The sequence below is a fragment of the Gadus morhua genome, chromosome 10, assembly GCF_902167405.1.
Source record: "Gadus morhua chromosome 10, gadMor3.0, whole genome shotgun sequence".
In the NCBI taxonomy this organism is placed as follows: Eukaryota; Metazoa; Chordata; class Actinopteri; order Gadiformes; family Gadidae; genus Gadus; species Gadus morhua.
In genome coordinates this window covers 10,370,996-10,387,822 of record NC_044057.1, presented here as the reverse complement: position 1 = coordinate 10,387,822, position 16,827 = coordinate 10,370,996, and the positions used below count along the sequence as shown (strand labels likewise).

At 42.2% G+C, this 16,827-nt stretch overlaps 1 protein-coding gene across 1 annotated transcript in view; it reads right to left on the bottom strand.

Annotated features, from left to right (window-relative positions):
• The window catches only part of rnf103 (ring finger protein 103), a 47,307-nt gene that overhangs the window by 1,402 nt on the left and 29,078 nt on the right, over window positions 1-16,827 (bottom strand). The window contains exons 3-6 of the mRNA XM_030369224.1: window positions 13,092-13,207; window positions 1,715-2,137; window positions 887-1,019; window positions 692-778 (exon numbers count right to left, since the gene is read on the bottom strand). Of these exons, the coding sequence (XP_030225084.1) occupies window positions 692-778; window positions 887-1,019; window positions 1,715-2,137; window positions 13,092-13,207 (759 nt within the window). The remainder of the gene's footprint in view (window positions 1-691; window positions 779-886; window positions 1,020-1,714; window positions 2,138-13,091; window positions 13,208-16,827) is intronic.

Sequence of the window (16,827 nt, the reverse complement as noted above, 5' to 3'; positions counted from 1 at the left end):
CAGACTCTTCTTTAGTAGTATAATAAGGGTCTTAGCATATAAAACGAGGCATTGAGAAATTTGTAAGTGTACAGATTGTTTATTAAAAAGGACATTTTATACACACAATACCATCAGTAGATCACCCGTCGACGCCATTTAGATTTTAAGACTCGATAAGTAGATTGGCGAACACAGCTTGCATGTTGCTGACAGATGTCACAATCTCTGTGTTCGTCAATCTACCTATCGAGTCTTGAAAACAAAATGGCGTTGACGGGTGATCTACTGATGGTATTGTGTGTATAAAATGTACTTTTTAATAAACAATCTGTACACTTACAAAGTTCTCAATGCCTCGTTCTATATGTTAAGACCCTTATTATACTACCAAAGAAGTGCCTGGCTACTTTTAGCCTTTTAAGTGGTTTAAAATAGCGATTTCGTTTTTACCATAACCACTGCCCCCATTGTTCCAAGTTTATAGCGTTTTGATAGAATCGGCTAAAAGAGCCAACTGAAGAAAGCGTTTTTTGTGCTCCAAAACGAACGTTTCAACTCGTTATCATTCAAAACATATCCCAAATCCATTTTACTCTGGAATTACCCTTTAATTGTACCTTTAAATATGTTTCATTAAATGTGCTCACTGTGGAGATGCTAATCTCCTTTTGAAATATATAAAAGGCTGAGCATTGAATTCAATTCTTACCAGAACAGGAAGCCAGGAGACAAGAAGTAAGGAGTTATATGTTCCAAGTGTTCTGATCAAAACAACAAACCTTTTCACTGTTGCCCCCTGAAACGTATTATATATCGTTTTATCAATTTATATCCATTAATTAAACCCCAAAAAACATTTTATGCAATTGAAGCGTGGATGTTTAAAAATATATTGTCATCATACCTGCGTTATGAAAAGCTCCATCCAGGATAACAGATTAACCATCAGCAGACTGAGCACAAACAGGTCGTTGACCTCCGGCTGGACAGAACGCAGGAAGGTGTCCATGGCAGCCAGGGACAGGAACTCTCCTGTACTGCAGGAAGGAGAGAAGGTACAGATTACAGTGACATTTGTACACAGAGAATATATGAAAGTGAGATTTAAGTATGGAACTAAATGAGAACGTAATACAAGGTAAGAAGCATGTAATACTAATGCCACACTCAATCTACTGACTATTGCCTGGTTTCTAATACTCACTGATCAGATAACAAGTGCAACAAACTAGACAAACGTAGTGGAAGTAAACACCATATTTTAGGCTTTTCGAAGAGCCAGTCGGCTTTTTATGGTTCCTTTAAAATATTCCACGTGCCCACTGGCAACATATCAATTAATGTTGCAAGTGGGCAACATTAATTGATATATATATCTACATCGCAAAATGTATCCCATTTTGGAATAATAAAGTACATCTCATCTTAACAATGTGGTTCCAGACTTGGCAGCAGAGATCTTTTCAACCTGGAAAACCAAATTATAGAGTTTGCATTACTTAAATGTAAATGTCCTCCTAAACATTTTTCTTTGATCCTGTATCCTCCCTTGTATCACACACAGCTGGTATGAGTTGTGGAGAGGTCATATATCCTTGGCCCTACCATCTATACAGGTAGGATTAACTGTTTTACAGCCATGCTATTCAGCCATATGCATTGTATGTGACCATCTTTTTTCAATTCACCCATTTTTATCAATGTCAATAACCAAATATCTTTCATAGTTTACCTGTTACCATACTGATAAATTCCTTCAGGCATCATAAGGATATAGGCAGGACTGTTCTTCACACCGATCGCCAGCAGAGTGCTATAGTTATTCCATTGTCGTATGTCAACAAAGATAAACTCAATGCGACCTGTGAACTTGACAGAGAGTGAGGAGAAGAACGCCGGAGGCTGAGACAAGTGGGCAAACAAGAACATCTTCACTGGGTGGTTTTGGTCCGGACACCACTCTACTGCCAAATGGCTAGGCTGTCGCAATGTTTTGATTCGCTGAGCCACATGTGATGTCATCCATCGAAAGATGTGTTCAGTTTCAAAGTGTTGCCCATCGTATTCCTTCATCATGACGTTCCCCTTGGACGCTGACGTCTGCGGCACCGACATGATGAGAGTAGATCTCTGCCATCCTCGCTTCATGCAGGACCTGTTAGAGGAAAACAAAAGCCTTATGAGTGCATGTTAGAGCATTAGCATATCCCCTTTGGTAATATGACATAATATTGTATTTATTATCCTATGAATCAGAGCAGGAGAGGGTGAAACCGGGACAAAAAATATTAATTCCAATTAATGTGTTCACAAACTGATTCATCTTCCCCATCCCCCTTACATTTCTACATTATGTTTTCACAAAGTATAATTACATGCAAAGATATAGAAATATACAAGCTATATGTATTTCAAAAGTGGAAACTAATACAAATGTCTCAATAAAAAATAAAGCAAATGTCAAATGGCTTTTGCCAGAAGGTCAGGTTTTAAAATAACTACAAACTCCTCCTCCTCTTCCCCCCCACCCACTCAGCCCCTCCTCCTCCTCCCCCCCCCCCCCCCCCCCCCCCCCCCCTGTTCAAAAGCATTTAACAGCCATAACTGATGGCTCAGCATAAGTGATCTAGATGCGTTGGACACCAGCCAGAGTTGGACATCAGAGTTGGAAGTGGGGAAATCTCCCAGCTTTCTTGTGCCATTTCAGGGAGGCACCCCCCTTCTTGTCTTCATCTCTCGGGATTCTGAGATTAGGCCGAATTCAGTGATGACACTCAACAAAAATGTCTGCTTTGTATTTGTACCACGTTGGTCATTTTAATGTCGATTTTAAACGCTCGTATACACTTGATTACATTGCTACTTTATTCCAGTCACCAATTTATGCATTGCACGGTCTTGCTGTGCAATACAATGTAAAGTTGTGTTTGTTTTCAAGGCTTATGTAGCTAACAATAAACAACGACTAGCAAATTTCATGACACAAAGACGAACCGAGACTGGAAATTACGTCACAATTGCAACTCGGAAGGCTGGTGTCCGAGGCATCTGGATCACACCATAAGGGGATCGATATGCAGGCAATAGGAGGCCTGTGTGTGAGAGTTGTTCCCTCCCATTTCCAGGAGGAGGAAACAGTCCCGGTACCGGGCAGAGAGAGAGAGAGAGAGAGAGAGAGAGAGAGAGAGAGAGAGAGAGAGAGAGAGAGAGAGAGAGAGAGAGAGAGAGAGAGAGAGAGAGAGAGAGAGAGAGAGAGAGAGAGAGAGAGAGAGAGAGAGAGAGAGAGAGAGAGAGAGAGAGAGAGAGAGAGAGAGAGAGAGAGAGAGAGAGAGAGAGAGAGAGAGAGAGAGAGAGAGAGAGAGAGAGAGAGAGAGAGAGAGAGAGAGAGAGAGAGAGAGAGAGAGAGAGAGAGAGAGAGAGAGAGAGAGAGAGAGAGAGAGAGAGAGATCATTCCATACGCTAGTTTAATGGGAGCCTTACTGTCGTGGAAATATCAATCATAACTATAAATATACATCACATACAAATTATATTAACCTTGTTTATATAATTATTACATTAGAAGGAACTGCATTCATTCTCCCTGTATCTTAAATCACATCCCTTCCTCCACTGGAGCCAGCCAGTCTGGTATTGAAATCGGGCCAATCTACTGACTTCTTTGTTGTGTAAACTGCTTACAACCATGTCTTACAGACCTGCAGACATGTCCAATATCCACCCATTGTATTACAAATTTACTTGGCCTAAGGTCACTCCCACTCCCTTCCCACAATGAAAACGTTCCCTATAAGAATCTTGTGAATCTATTGTCTCGTCGAATGTGTTCTTGGTAACCTTTGGAGCCAGGACTTTTCCCATGATCATGCCTTAAGATTAAATCAAATATTTCGCTGTCCGACGTGTCCGTGAGAGAACTTTCTCTTCATCAAATGGCGTTGTCGGCAGGATCCCAATATGAGATCATCAGACTGGTAAGTTATGGGTTTTTTTTTAAATGACTATCTTGCCATTCTGACCCTCTGACGGAATCCGGAATTTGGAAAATAGATAAACACATGTGATTAGGATCTGACCCGGACCTTTGGAGGCGATAAGCACTAAAACAACTATTCAACTCACTTCTTAATAGGGACGAATGCAGGGGTGTTGGCGGAGGTTTATAACGACCTTGGACTGCAACGTTTTGAGATTCCTATGAGCAGATATACAATACTATTGGTAACTCCTTTGTATTGACTCTACTCGCTAAAATACGACTCTTATTAAGGGTAATAATCCCTCCAGAAACTTCGTACATTAAAAAAAGAAAGAGGGGATAAGTGGACATAGTTGCCTGCCTTTGGTATGATGAATGTAAACTAGTGGTTTATTTTATATAAGGGTTAAGATAACGCCCTCGGGAAGATCGATCTAAAAGCATGAGGTTTCATTTAAATTCTTATTTAGGCGGAGGCTCTGTCTGATATTTTTTGCTAAAATATCCAAGAATTAGGAATCCCTACGAATTGCTAGTCCGTACTACGTAGGCATCAAGGATTGGCCGGTAGTAGACTGTTTGTTCCTACGAATGGAAAGCTTGTGCTTTGTGAATCATTAGCAAGATTTCGCACTGCAGACTAACTCTTGTTCTGTGACGAATGCAGGGATGTTGGCGGAGGACGTTTTGATTACTCTCAGTAAGGGTAACCCTCCAAAGAACTACATACATTACAAGAGTTACGTTGGTGTGAAAAACTGTGCATCCCAAGTAAAGCCCATTCAGTAAGTAGCCCAGTAATAAAACAGTTTGGGACCCCACATACGGCCAACCAGTCTTGGACCTCAGATGAATGGGTAGTGTATGTCCCTCGGAAGTTATGCAATTCTGACCCGGACCTTTGAACGCCGTTTTGCACTGACAGACCTTTCGCTGGTATGATGAATAGACAGAGATCTATTTCAAATAGGGCTGATGATTGCACCCACAGGAAGACCAAGTAGGATGAATTGAGCGGCCTCATGTTGTTTGAACCTGAATGAAATGTACACAAAATAGAGGAGCCTCCCAACCTAAAGACACCAACGACGGCGGAAAATTTGATTTAACCACTGTTCAACTTTTCTTGTCATGTTACTAAACTTATCTTTTTTCAGAAAAGTGGACGAGTGGTAAAACTAAATATAATAGAGAAATAACGTCCGGCCTTTACGGACGCAAACAGTGCCAGCGGGTAAGTATGGCACTGAAACAACTGAGGGAATAGGCCCCCCTCGGTTGTGAAAAGAAAAAATATATAAAGAACATCGTTGTGTCTCATCCCAATTGTTATGTTATGTATTTTTCGCGCCGTATCTATATCCTTTCTTTCCATGCTTGCTTTCATGTAGTCTACAACCTCTTGTAGACCCTTCTTCTCTCCAAAGCGCTGGAGAAGCAGTTTTACGCCGTCCCGAAATTCTAAATCTATTTGAATGCGATTGTAATAGATTTACTGCTGAGTTGTATTAATATGATCTGAGAGATCGTGTAGATTTTTTCAGATAAATAGCAATAGCAAAGCAGTTCAGGAAACTGATCCAGAGCCAGAGGACAATTCAACTCCACAAAAGTTTATTCTTAAAACAGGTTTGATTGACAAACCACGAGTGAGTACCCTGAAACTAACATAGAAATAAATAAATCGGGCTCCTTTGAGACATTGACTTTACTCTGATTTACAAATGTGTACAAAATATATTAATATCATTCAGTTAGGTAACATTTCTTTGTTTCGTTATCAAACAGATCTGTGGTCTCCATTTACGTTGAGTTCCACATGTTTTAAAATTATTAAATAACATTAACATAGCCTACTTTTAGCATTAAAGAATTCATGACGTAAAACTATAACCCAAGTGATTGTATTTTGTTTCGTATATCCCTATCTGTTGTATCAGCTGTGTGTGTATTCCTTTATTTGTATTAATTTGTTTGTGTTCTCTTTCCAAAAGAACGTCTGACTCCCACAATCCTAAGGAAGAGTAAAATGGGCGCCCATTCATGAAAACGGGACGCTAAGGTGACAATAACGGTATCTAAGCAAATTAAAAAAAGAGCGGACGTGGTAAGAACTCGCTATAAATAAAAAAAAACGATCCTATAGTGCCACCAAGATCCCCCGCAGATATAGTCTTGAGAGAAGAAGGCATATACTCTGTCTTTCCATTTATTTATGATGTGTACAGCTCTGTTGAACATAACAGCAACTAGTAATGCAGAACATGTTGATAAATTAATGACTGAAATAGAGTTAACAGCCGCCGAAGTAGACGCTATTAAAACAGCGCAAAACAACATAAAAGAAAAAACCGTCCTCGCTACACTTTGTGTATGGAGCCAACGTCAACTCGTCATAGACCTAAACAGATTGCAGAAACTAGCGCGTAAAGTAGGACTTTCCGTTAACCAAGACTGTACAGGATTGTTTCCCAAACTGCCCACAGATAACGGACTAGACGACACCGAACTCGCCGCAATAGCAATCGCCACCCGAAAATCCATAGAATCGAATCAACTCGGTGCTTCAGGTACAGTGTCTAACGCTGCACCAACAATACCCATTACAACCTCTTCACAGCCGTGTCAAATTGAGCAATATCCAAAAATAACAATAGACGACACCGCGATATTGAAACCTTGGTCACCAAGTGAAGCGCAATCAATGGCCAAAGATGCTCCAGATCCCCTTCGCGCGCCAACACCTTTTTTACATTGGTTGAATCAAATGTGTACAATTTACAGTCCATTACCAGGAGACCTGTTAATCATTCTAAAATTGGCATACGGTTCAAAATGACAGTTAGTTCGAGAATTGTTTCATGTCCCTCAAAGAGCCGAATGGGGATCAGAAGAAAGGGGAAACAACATCTCCCTAGACATTTGGTTGGACGGACACAGTCTGTGAAAGAGTGGTAAAAGCCGAAGCATCAAGTCAAGCTGACTTTTCCATTGTTACTCGGACCATACAGAAACCAGATGAAGCCCCCGTCGATTTTTCTCAACGTTTTAGGCACATATGGGAGGAAAGCGCTGGAATAACAATGGACTCAAATATGATGTTTACTGTACAAACGTTTATAAACTGCCTTAACCCACAAACTCGCTCTCTTCTCATTCTAACTGATTTGCAATGGCAGAAAAAAAACACTAACTCAACTAACCACGCAATTGGCTAATATCGAACGCTTAGGCATGTTTAAAGATAAAAAGAAAACTAACCAAAGTAACCATCAATCAGGAATGTTTCTACAGCACAACTACAAAGAACGGAACAAAAGACAGTTCCAAAAACAGACCCAGGAGTAGAGAGAACGTACTTATGAGAACGACCGAGACCAACACGATTATAATTCGAAAGAAAGTCACGTTAAAGATTTTAATAAAACATCATCAGGAGAGATATTGCAGAAAGAAACACAGCGACGAGGCCAAACCATCGGCCCCGCCCATGGAACCAGTCCGCGCCCCCCACACCATGAAGAACCCGCTCCAACGCCCAGGTGAGTATAATCATTAGAACCCCTTGGAGAAGGAAACGACGATCCAGGCAACGCTTCTTCAACTGTCTTCCACCCCCACCAAAAATCCAAAATGCTCTGTGCAGGTAGGACAAAACATTTTTTGAATTTCTTGTCGATTCTGGTGCTACAGTATCAGCTATTAACAAAACTGGTATTTTACAAGAAAGTAACCAAACATTGAAAACGGTTGTTGCTGGCATTGCGATGAGTGAAACAATATCAAAGCCGGTTCCTACTATTGTATCACATGTCCCATTGGAACAGAAGTTTTAAATATCTCCCTCCTCTCCTGTTAATTTAATGGGACGAGATATGTTGTGTAAACTAAATGCAGTAATCTTTTGCACTCCGGATGGTATGTTTATGCGAATACCCGATGATAAGTAACGCTACATTGTTTAACAACGTCGTACCAATAGAATATCAACAGAAGACGTGCTTGTTTCTAAATCACACTGCTGCATTTAATCCTATCACGCAACTATACATTGGTCCGGCCGGTTGTACTGCAGTTGTGTCTCTCACAAAAGACCAATTTTCTCTCCTTCACGACAATACAACTGTACCACACATCATACTAGCTATTTCACCAACACATACACCCCAAGAATTAGAAAACATGATTAAAACCATACACAACACAAAACCCATTAGTTCATCAGCGAACTCTACAGGTATACTGCACACACTACAGTCTGACGGTTGGAGACTAGATTTGAAAACCCTGTTGTTTGCGAATTCGAGTTGTACATTCGAAAAACACTCTCCAGCACCGTCTCCTGATTACAGTTCACCCCAGAGTTTATCCCAGGTACCATCTAAACTATGGGCCATGCATAAAAATCATGCAGGATTTGTAACCTCTTCACCATCTCTTAAAGTTACATTAAAGTCAGATGCTACTTTGACTTGTATTCGACAGTATCGTTTGTCCCCCGAAGCATTAGATAGAATTCAGCCGGTAATAACTTCTCTTTTATCTCAAGGTATTCTAAAGGAAACAACTACTAGTCCTTGTAACACACCCATATTGCCCCTCCCGAACTCGAGGGAGACCAGATGAATAGAGATTTGTACAAGATTTGAGAGCAGTCCACAATTGCGTTGTTCCTATCACACCCATAGCACCAGACACACATACAATCTATATTCCAATACCATCTGACAGCCCTACCCATGGCTTTCATCCTGGTGATATGATCATGTTAAAGTCACTTAACCCAAATTTTCTCCTCCCCAGATGGCAAGGACCATTCCAGGGGTTACTGACCACGAGGACTGCAGTCAAACTCCAAGGAAAACCAGAATGGATCCATGCAAGCCGATGCCGCCCAGCACCTCCAGAAGAGGAAAGCACCAACGCCTCGGATGGACCACACCTCCGGAAGAGGAAAGCACCAACGCCTCGGATGGACCACCCCTACCGTGATCTGCATAATACTCCTGATGAGCCCAGCAGACTAATGCAACGCAACCACCAGTAACAACGACCGACTCCCGACCATAGCGGAACCCCAGCTAACCACATCATCACACAACCAGTTTGCAAGCCCACTTGCTGCAATTCAAACCCACTTCAACACCACCAAGATCTGTGGAATCAGACCCCACTCTGTATCCTCAGAATTACCCTTGATGGCCGTAGCGCTATCCCCATGTGCTATGGCAGCTGCTTTCTACTCCTACTACAACATCCCTAAGAACATACCCCTGTGAAACGGATTTCCTTCTCAGAATAGGCCCCTTCCTCCAATGAAGAGATACCAAATGGAAAATGAGTGACCTAACATACCAAACATAATTTTTACTATTGTACATTTTTATGGCTTTATTAATGATTGACACATAGTTAATCTTAACCTCTCTATTTACAAGTTTTGCTAATGTACATATTTATTGCTTTATTGTTTATTTTTACTAATTTCTTCGACTTTCATTTTATTACTTTATTAATGATTACTTTTACTTTTACTAATTTCTTTGAATTTTGTTCCTATTATTCTGTGTTTTAACTTGTTTTAACATAATTTGTAATCCGGTGCCATAATATATCACCTGTAATAAGTGTTGATCTTATGATCAAAAAGGGAGGAACTGTCGTGGAAATATCAATCATAACTATAAATATACATCACATACAAATTATATTAACCTTGTTTATATAATTATTACATAAGAAGGAACTGCATTCATTCTCCCTGTATCTTAAATCACATCCCTTCCTCCACTGGAGCCAGCCAGTCTGGTATTGAAATCGGGCCAATCTACTGACTTCTTTGTTGTGTAAACTGCTTACAACCATGTCTTACAGACCTGCAGACATCCAATATCCATCCAATATCCACCCATTGTATTACAAATTTACTTGGCCTAAGGTCACTCCCACTCCCTTCCCAAGATGAAAACGTTCCCTATAAGAATCTTGTGAATCTATTGTCTCGTCGAATGTGTTCTTGGTAACCTTTGGAGCCAGGACTTTTCCCATGATCATGCCTTAAGATTAAATCAAATATTTCGCTGTCCGACGTGTCCGTGAGAGAACTTTCTCTTCATCACTTACACACCTACCAAAGACGCTACTCCAGCTTTACTGTTTTCCGGGTCAGCATGTAGAAGTGGCCTACAACTATAACTAACCATTCCAAAGATTTTCTTTTTTTTTTCCCAATACAAAAATCTTTGCATTTAAAGGCCCACTATGCAACTGTTTTAGCCAAAATTACATTAAGTATGCAGGTTGAGAGTTATGCTGATGGTTCTGCATCCATTTCTGGGTCGATTGGTGGGTGTGTCATTTACCCATGTCGCCTCTCCAGTGAAAAAGCGCACATGCAACTTGCTCTGTTCGGACCGACACAATCCGGATGTGACGCAACGGAAGTATCCTCGAAAATGTAGTCAGATTGTAGTTTCGAAAATGCTTTACGGCACAGACACACACCCAAACATGGCACCGGCTAGATATAAACAGCCAGTTGCGAGGCAATTGTTGCATTCATCATGGATCAATCGACTAATGGTACGGCCACACCAACCGCGTTACTCGCGTTGGATAACGCGAGTAACGCGCCTAACCTGACGCTTGATCATTGTGTGTCACAAAAATGGTTCAACGCGCCCAACGCGCCTGTGGCTGCGCTAGAGTCCGAGGTAGGAAACCCAAACGCCGCCGTGTTTGGGTGCATGATAGAGGTTAGATTAAATAATCTCGGATATAAATAACGATCTCATCTCATCGTCATCCGTTTACCCGGGGTCGGGTCGCGGGGGGAGCAGCTCAAGCAGGGGGCTCCAGACTTCCCTTTCCCGGGCCACATTGACCAGTTCTGACGGGGGGATCCCGAGGCATTCCCAGGCCAGTGTTGAGATATAATCTATCCACCTAGTCCAGGGTCTTCCCCGAGGTCTCCACCTAGTCCAGGGTCTTCCCCGAGGTCTCTTCCCCACTGGACGTGCCTGAAACACCTCCCAATGGAGGCGCCCAGTGGGCATCCTTGCCAGATGCCCGAACCACCTCAGCTGACTCCTTTCTAAGTAAAGGAGCAGCGGCTCTAATCCGAGTTCCTCACGGATGACTGAGCTTCTCACCCTATCCCGAGACGCCAGCCACCCTTCTGAGAAAACTCATCTCGGCCGCTTGTACCCGCGATCTCGTTCTTTCGGCCATCATCCAACCCTCATGACCATAGGTGAGGATAGGAACAAAGATCGACCGGTAGATCGAGAGCTTTGCCTTGCGGCTCAGCTCTCTTTTCGTAACAACGGTGCGGTAAAGCGAACCCAATACCGCCCCCGCTGCTCCGATTCTCCGGCCAATCTCACGCTCCATAGTACCCTCACTCGAGAACAAGACCCCGAGGTACTTGAACTCCTTCACTTGGGCTAAGGACTCATAAATAACGATAATCGGGTTAAATAACTTCACATGGTGTGTCTGGTGTGTTTCCAGCATTCGTAGTGTTGATCAGCAGAGAAATAGTCCGCCAAGACGTTGAGGTTGCTTAGCAACCAGAGACTCTGTCCATGCAAGTGAACGGAGCGTTCACTCTTCGTCATAACTATCAAACCAAACATCCTTCACATTCACCGAGCGAACATTATGAAAGTAAAATGCACATTTCTCGCTAAAAATGTTTCCATAAACGCATTTAATGGCGTAACTATGTTACTATTTCCACCCCCAGAATAAAGAAAGATGTCGGCCGTATGCTTCTGTGCAAGGGTCACTACTCTCTGTCGGTGATGTCGGGTCAAGCTCCACGCTGATTGGCTATCGTGGCTAAGCGTCACGCGTTGGAGCGTTGAAAGTTCTGAACTCCGGGCGTTGGTGCTTTACGGCACAGACCCCCAAACGCGAAACCGGCTCGATATAAACACAAGTAACTAAGGGATTGTTATATTCATCATAGATCAGCCGACTAAAAAGAGACAGAGAAACCCAATGTCGGAGGAACAGAAGAAGAGAAAAGGGAGACTGACCGACAGAGAGGCCAGACACGAGTAAACGTTGAGCAAGCTTTTCAGGAATAGCGTGAACTGAAAAAAAAAGAAGACTGCAAATCAGACGCCGACTTGGCCGTGTTGCTTTTGAAATTGAAAGTACCTTTGGGTGAACTTTGTCTTCGTGGCATTCTTGATGTTGATAGTCTCTGTACAAATGTGTTTGCTCAACCATTTTGTTGTGAGCCCTGTAAAAATTGTTTTCTCGACCGTTTTGTTGTGAGCCCTGTATGTTTCTAGCTTGCTTGGTTGCAACCATATAAACACCTTTGTTTCCATGGGTGTTTTGCTGTTCGTCCGTCTCGTCCCCCAGATACAGACTGAATCCCCGAATCCAGGTTCTTGTTTATTTAGATTATTATGTTGGCCAAACCTCTTACACTGATTGTTCTGTTCAACCTAAGATATAACAATTATAATCTAGGATATACATTCTCCCCGTCAACTATAAAAAAGGATGGATTTATGTTTATTGCAATACAAATACGCCTTTTTAAAAATGTATAACCTTGCCTACACTTTATGAACGTCTACTTCGGACATGGCTCCACGCATTCGCCGGCTTCTTTGAAAAACAAATGCACATGGCTCGCGTAGAAGTGCATGGGGAAGGGTCGTCAACGAGTTGTTACGACAGTGTTGTGAAATATCTACTACGAAGCTGTAGGGGGCGCTGTGTAGACAAATGTGCGTGCCAAAACCAAGAAAACAGCCAAGAAATGCCCGAAGTTGCATAGTGGGCCTTTAATGTCATGCGTGAACTGTTCCACAGTTTAATATAGGAGTACAACTTTTTGCTTCACCTAAAGATAAAGTAGGAGGATCTTAATTGCAGTTGTTAATGATTCAATGCTGAGCTCTTATTTCTTACTTTATTTCGCATCCTATACATAAAGCACCTGTCAAACCGCATCCTCTTCCTCAAACCACACACGACCCGATTCCATCTTATGGTAGACATGCAACCCTCTCTCACCTAACTGGAAACTCAGCCATAAATAACAATAACAGGCAAGTCTTTAAATAAGCAGATTGGTAGTGAAAATAGAAGCCTAAATTCGACCCACCTGTAGTCACTGGAGCAGTTAAATGTCCCAGTCCTTATCCCAAAGTGTGAAACCTTTTGGACCATTTTACTCCAGCTGGATTTGCTGAGCAGGGCCTCACTATCATGAGCGATCACCTGGTGGAAGAAAAGAAAAACATACAGGCATTAGGAATGGGTTTATTTTATGTACCCTCTTGATTTTTACTTAAAGGAGACATATTATGGTGTTTTCCTAAAAAGTAAACATTGTATTTGAGTTCCAGAAAACATGCTTATGAAGCTGTTTGCTGGAAATAGCTTTTAGGAGAAAAAACATCTAAATTCTGCTAGGGATGGGCGATACGGTTGGGCAATCGTCTACAAGCTTCCATCGTCCTATAGCGCCCCCTAGCGATCGCCGATAGTCGATACTATCGGGGGGGCAACTATATAATAATTTTATAATAACAATTATTTATAATAATTATCACTTTGAAAAAAATCGGTTTTATTTTTCTATTTTTTTCTTAAAAACGATAACGATGGTCTTCCCGTTGGACCAGCGTGAGCCTCCTCTGACCGAAAACGAACGGAATTTTACGAGGAACGGAAACGGAAACGAAAACCAAATGGTCTTCAACTGTTCCGGAACAGAAACGTTATTCTGAAATCCCCAAAACCGGTTAATAACGTTTTTTATCTTTCTCTATATAGCCTATAACATTTCACAAAAGCATAGCCTATTTCAGGAAAAAATAAAAATATTTCCGGTTGCCGCGTTCACTTCGCCGCCCGCTAAGCTCAGTTGTCACAAATTCCCACCACCACCATGGCGAGAGGCGATTTAGAAGCAACAGTTGCACTGAGCTCTATCTTCGACAAAGGTAACGTGAGCTAAATTAACCGAGTCCACTATATCGCCTTTGCATTGTTTCTTGTTGGTGGGCGTGCCCTTAACCTGCGTCCGCGACTCCGCGTCCAAGTTTCATTGACATGATCAAGCAGCCCGCCTGCTCCCTGATGACAGCCCTCATTGCTGTCTACACACAGCTATTTCATATTTGCCAGATTATAAAACACTTATTTCAAAAATCGAGTCTGACTGTCAATAACAATTAGGGCTGGCCCGAATTTCATTTTTCAGGCTTCGAATACTCGTTGGTTTTTCCGAGCGAATATTCGAATACTCATTCCAGAAAAACACACCATCAAAAACAACATTAATAATACCTATATCCCTGTAACCGATTTTGACAGTATCTGCATATTTTGTTGAAGATTTAATAGCTTTTGAACGTAAATTAGTAGGCCTAAGTAAGTTGGAGTTACTTAGTTTTTCCCCGTGGAAGCAAACAGCTGTTGTTCCGTTCCAAATCAGCTGTCCTCTGCCATCTCAGCCCTTGCGGGAGCTTTTCAATTCATTCTGGAACGTGCATCTTTTCAGGGAATTTGTACAAAAAATCCATAACAAATACCGAATATTGATTGTCTTATGTGTCCATATTATATCCATTATATTGACCGGGTATTCGCAAGACGCTCACGCTCTGCAGCAAGCCAGTCACAGTTGATTGGCGCGGCGCTGTACAGCGAACGTAAACAAACAACTAAGCTAAGGTTAGCATTTCACCAAGCATTTATTTTCCTCCCGAGATCCCGCTAATGTTGTTATAAAGTAAAGGGAAACAAGATATCTATTCTTCCTCCACCTCTCTCGCTTCTCTGCTTGGTTTGCCTCCCTCGCTCTGGTAACGTCACGTACGTGAAACAACGAAGCTCCGATTACTGATTTAAGCTTTGAATACAAATTTTCCCAACGAGTATTTGAATATTCGAATAATTCGGGCCAGCCCTAATAACAATGCGGGACAACGTCTCAATTTGCGGGACGTTTACAAAGTAATGGAAATGCGGGACTGTCCCGCACAAAGCGACACATCTGGTCACCCTTTTATCGACCACAAAAATAGACTAGGCCAAATAACACTGTCGGAACGTTAAGAACGAACGTTATTTTACGTTCCGAACCGGTTTAGGAACGATATGTTGGTGGCGGAACGCAAGAACGAAAACGTTAAATATACCGGTTCCGTTCGGAACCGGTATATAATTTTCCGTTCGGAACCGGTAAAATAATTTCGTTTTCAAGCCCTGCTTAAAATACCCAAAATTTGAGTGTACATATGATGTTCCCTACGTGTTACTCTCGTATACCACAATGCAATGCGGTCGTGTTTTTCCGGAGGAGAAGAAGAAGCTGAATAAACGCGAAAACGAATACATTTAACGATGGAGACTCCGGCTTTCGTTTAGAAATGTCAACAATTTATTTGGGATTTAACATTGTTACGTATTTTAGGAACACAAGCTGTATTTCCCTCACTTAACCATTAGGGGGTAGGACCAAATATATAAGCCGTAAATACTACACATAGCCACAAGGGAAAAGCAGGACATTACTGAAGGCTGCAATAGCTACTTTAGTCACAGAGGGCAGCATCACAGACCAGGCGAGGAAAACCGAGGATTACGTCACACCGGTTCCTCTCCAAGTCTTCCGGTCCTCGCTGAGTCCATAAAGAAGCCCACCTGGCCACGAAAACATTAGAGCTCTCTCGGCAGCGATTAGACATACGTGGGTTTGTGGCTAGGATCAGCTAGGAGAACACTCTCGCACGTGCTTAGAACACATCTTCAATCTCTCTTTACTTCAGAGCATCAGTTTACCATACCGAAAATACTTTATACAAATAAAGTCTCTTTAAAGCTGGATTCGACCCCTCCTTCCATGAAGAAATACGTAATAAATTGGTGACCCGGACGATTCTTGGAAGGTTCCGGACCGAGACCAGCGGCCGCGGGGCCGTCGGGAGCAGTACAAGCTACTTACAGGCGCCACAAGAAAGGTAAACAGAACCTGTTGTCAATGACTAAACTCTGTATAGTTAGATTAGTAACATTAGGTGAATAGCTTGTACTGCCTTCGACTGGTTGCGGGGACGTGCGATCTCGGACTGGTTGAAAATCATACAGCCGGTTAGATGAACGGCCTAGGATACGCTAACAGATTGAAATTGAATAACGAGCTCACGAAGTAAAGGGCTAGGAGTGTGTTTTACATGGGTTTGTCGATAGACTGTATCCAATCCTGATTAGATCTAAATGTTTGTACCGCGTGGGAGAAATAATACCTGTGGTTTATGTGTTGTGTGAAGATTGTACGGATGTTAAGCCAGTACAAAAGAACCGACCAGTAAAAACGTTTGAGCCATTACGGTGTGGTGAGAAAGGTCATATTAACGTTAATCTAGCTTACTTGCATAAAACCGGTGGCGTAGCTTTGTTTGCTGTGGAGTTTGAATGGGTTTGATTCCTCCAGGCCCGGTCCATTGAAAATCGAAACTGCAAGTTCGTATAGTATATAACGCAGCCGTAGAGGTAGACTTACGCAGTACAACCCATCTGCTATCAAGTCCCTCGCTAACCCGCCGTGGAGACAAACTTGCAGGAATCTCATACTTCTTATAGAGATCCAAAAGTTTGTTTCTGCAGCATTTTGGATGTACCACGTGGTGTACGATTTAGAGGGACAACGCGTCTTGGAAACGTGCGTTTCCTTTGTTCGTACCTCCACAGTCTTTGTAGTCAGAGACCTTTTTTGAAACAAACGCCATTGCTGAAGAGCAACAGGGGGCCTCAACTCAAGTGTTACATCCTCTCTCTCTCTCTTTCTCTCTCTCCCTCTCTCTCTCTCCCCCCCCCCCTCTCTCTCTCTC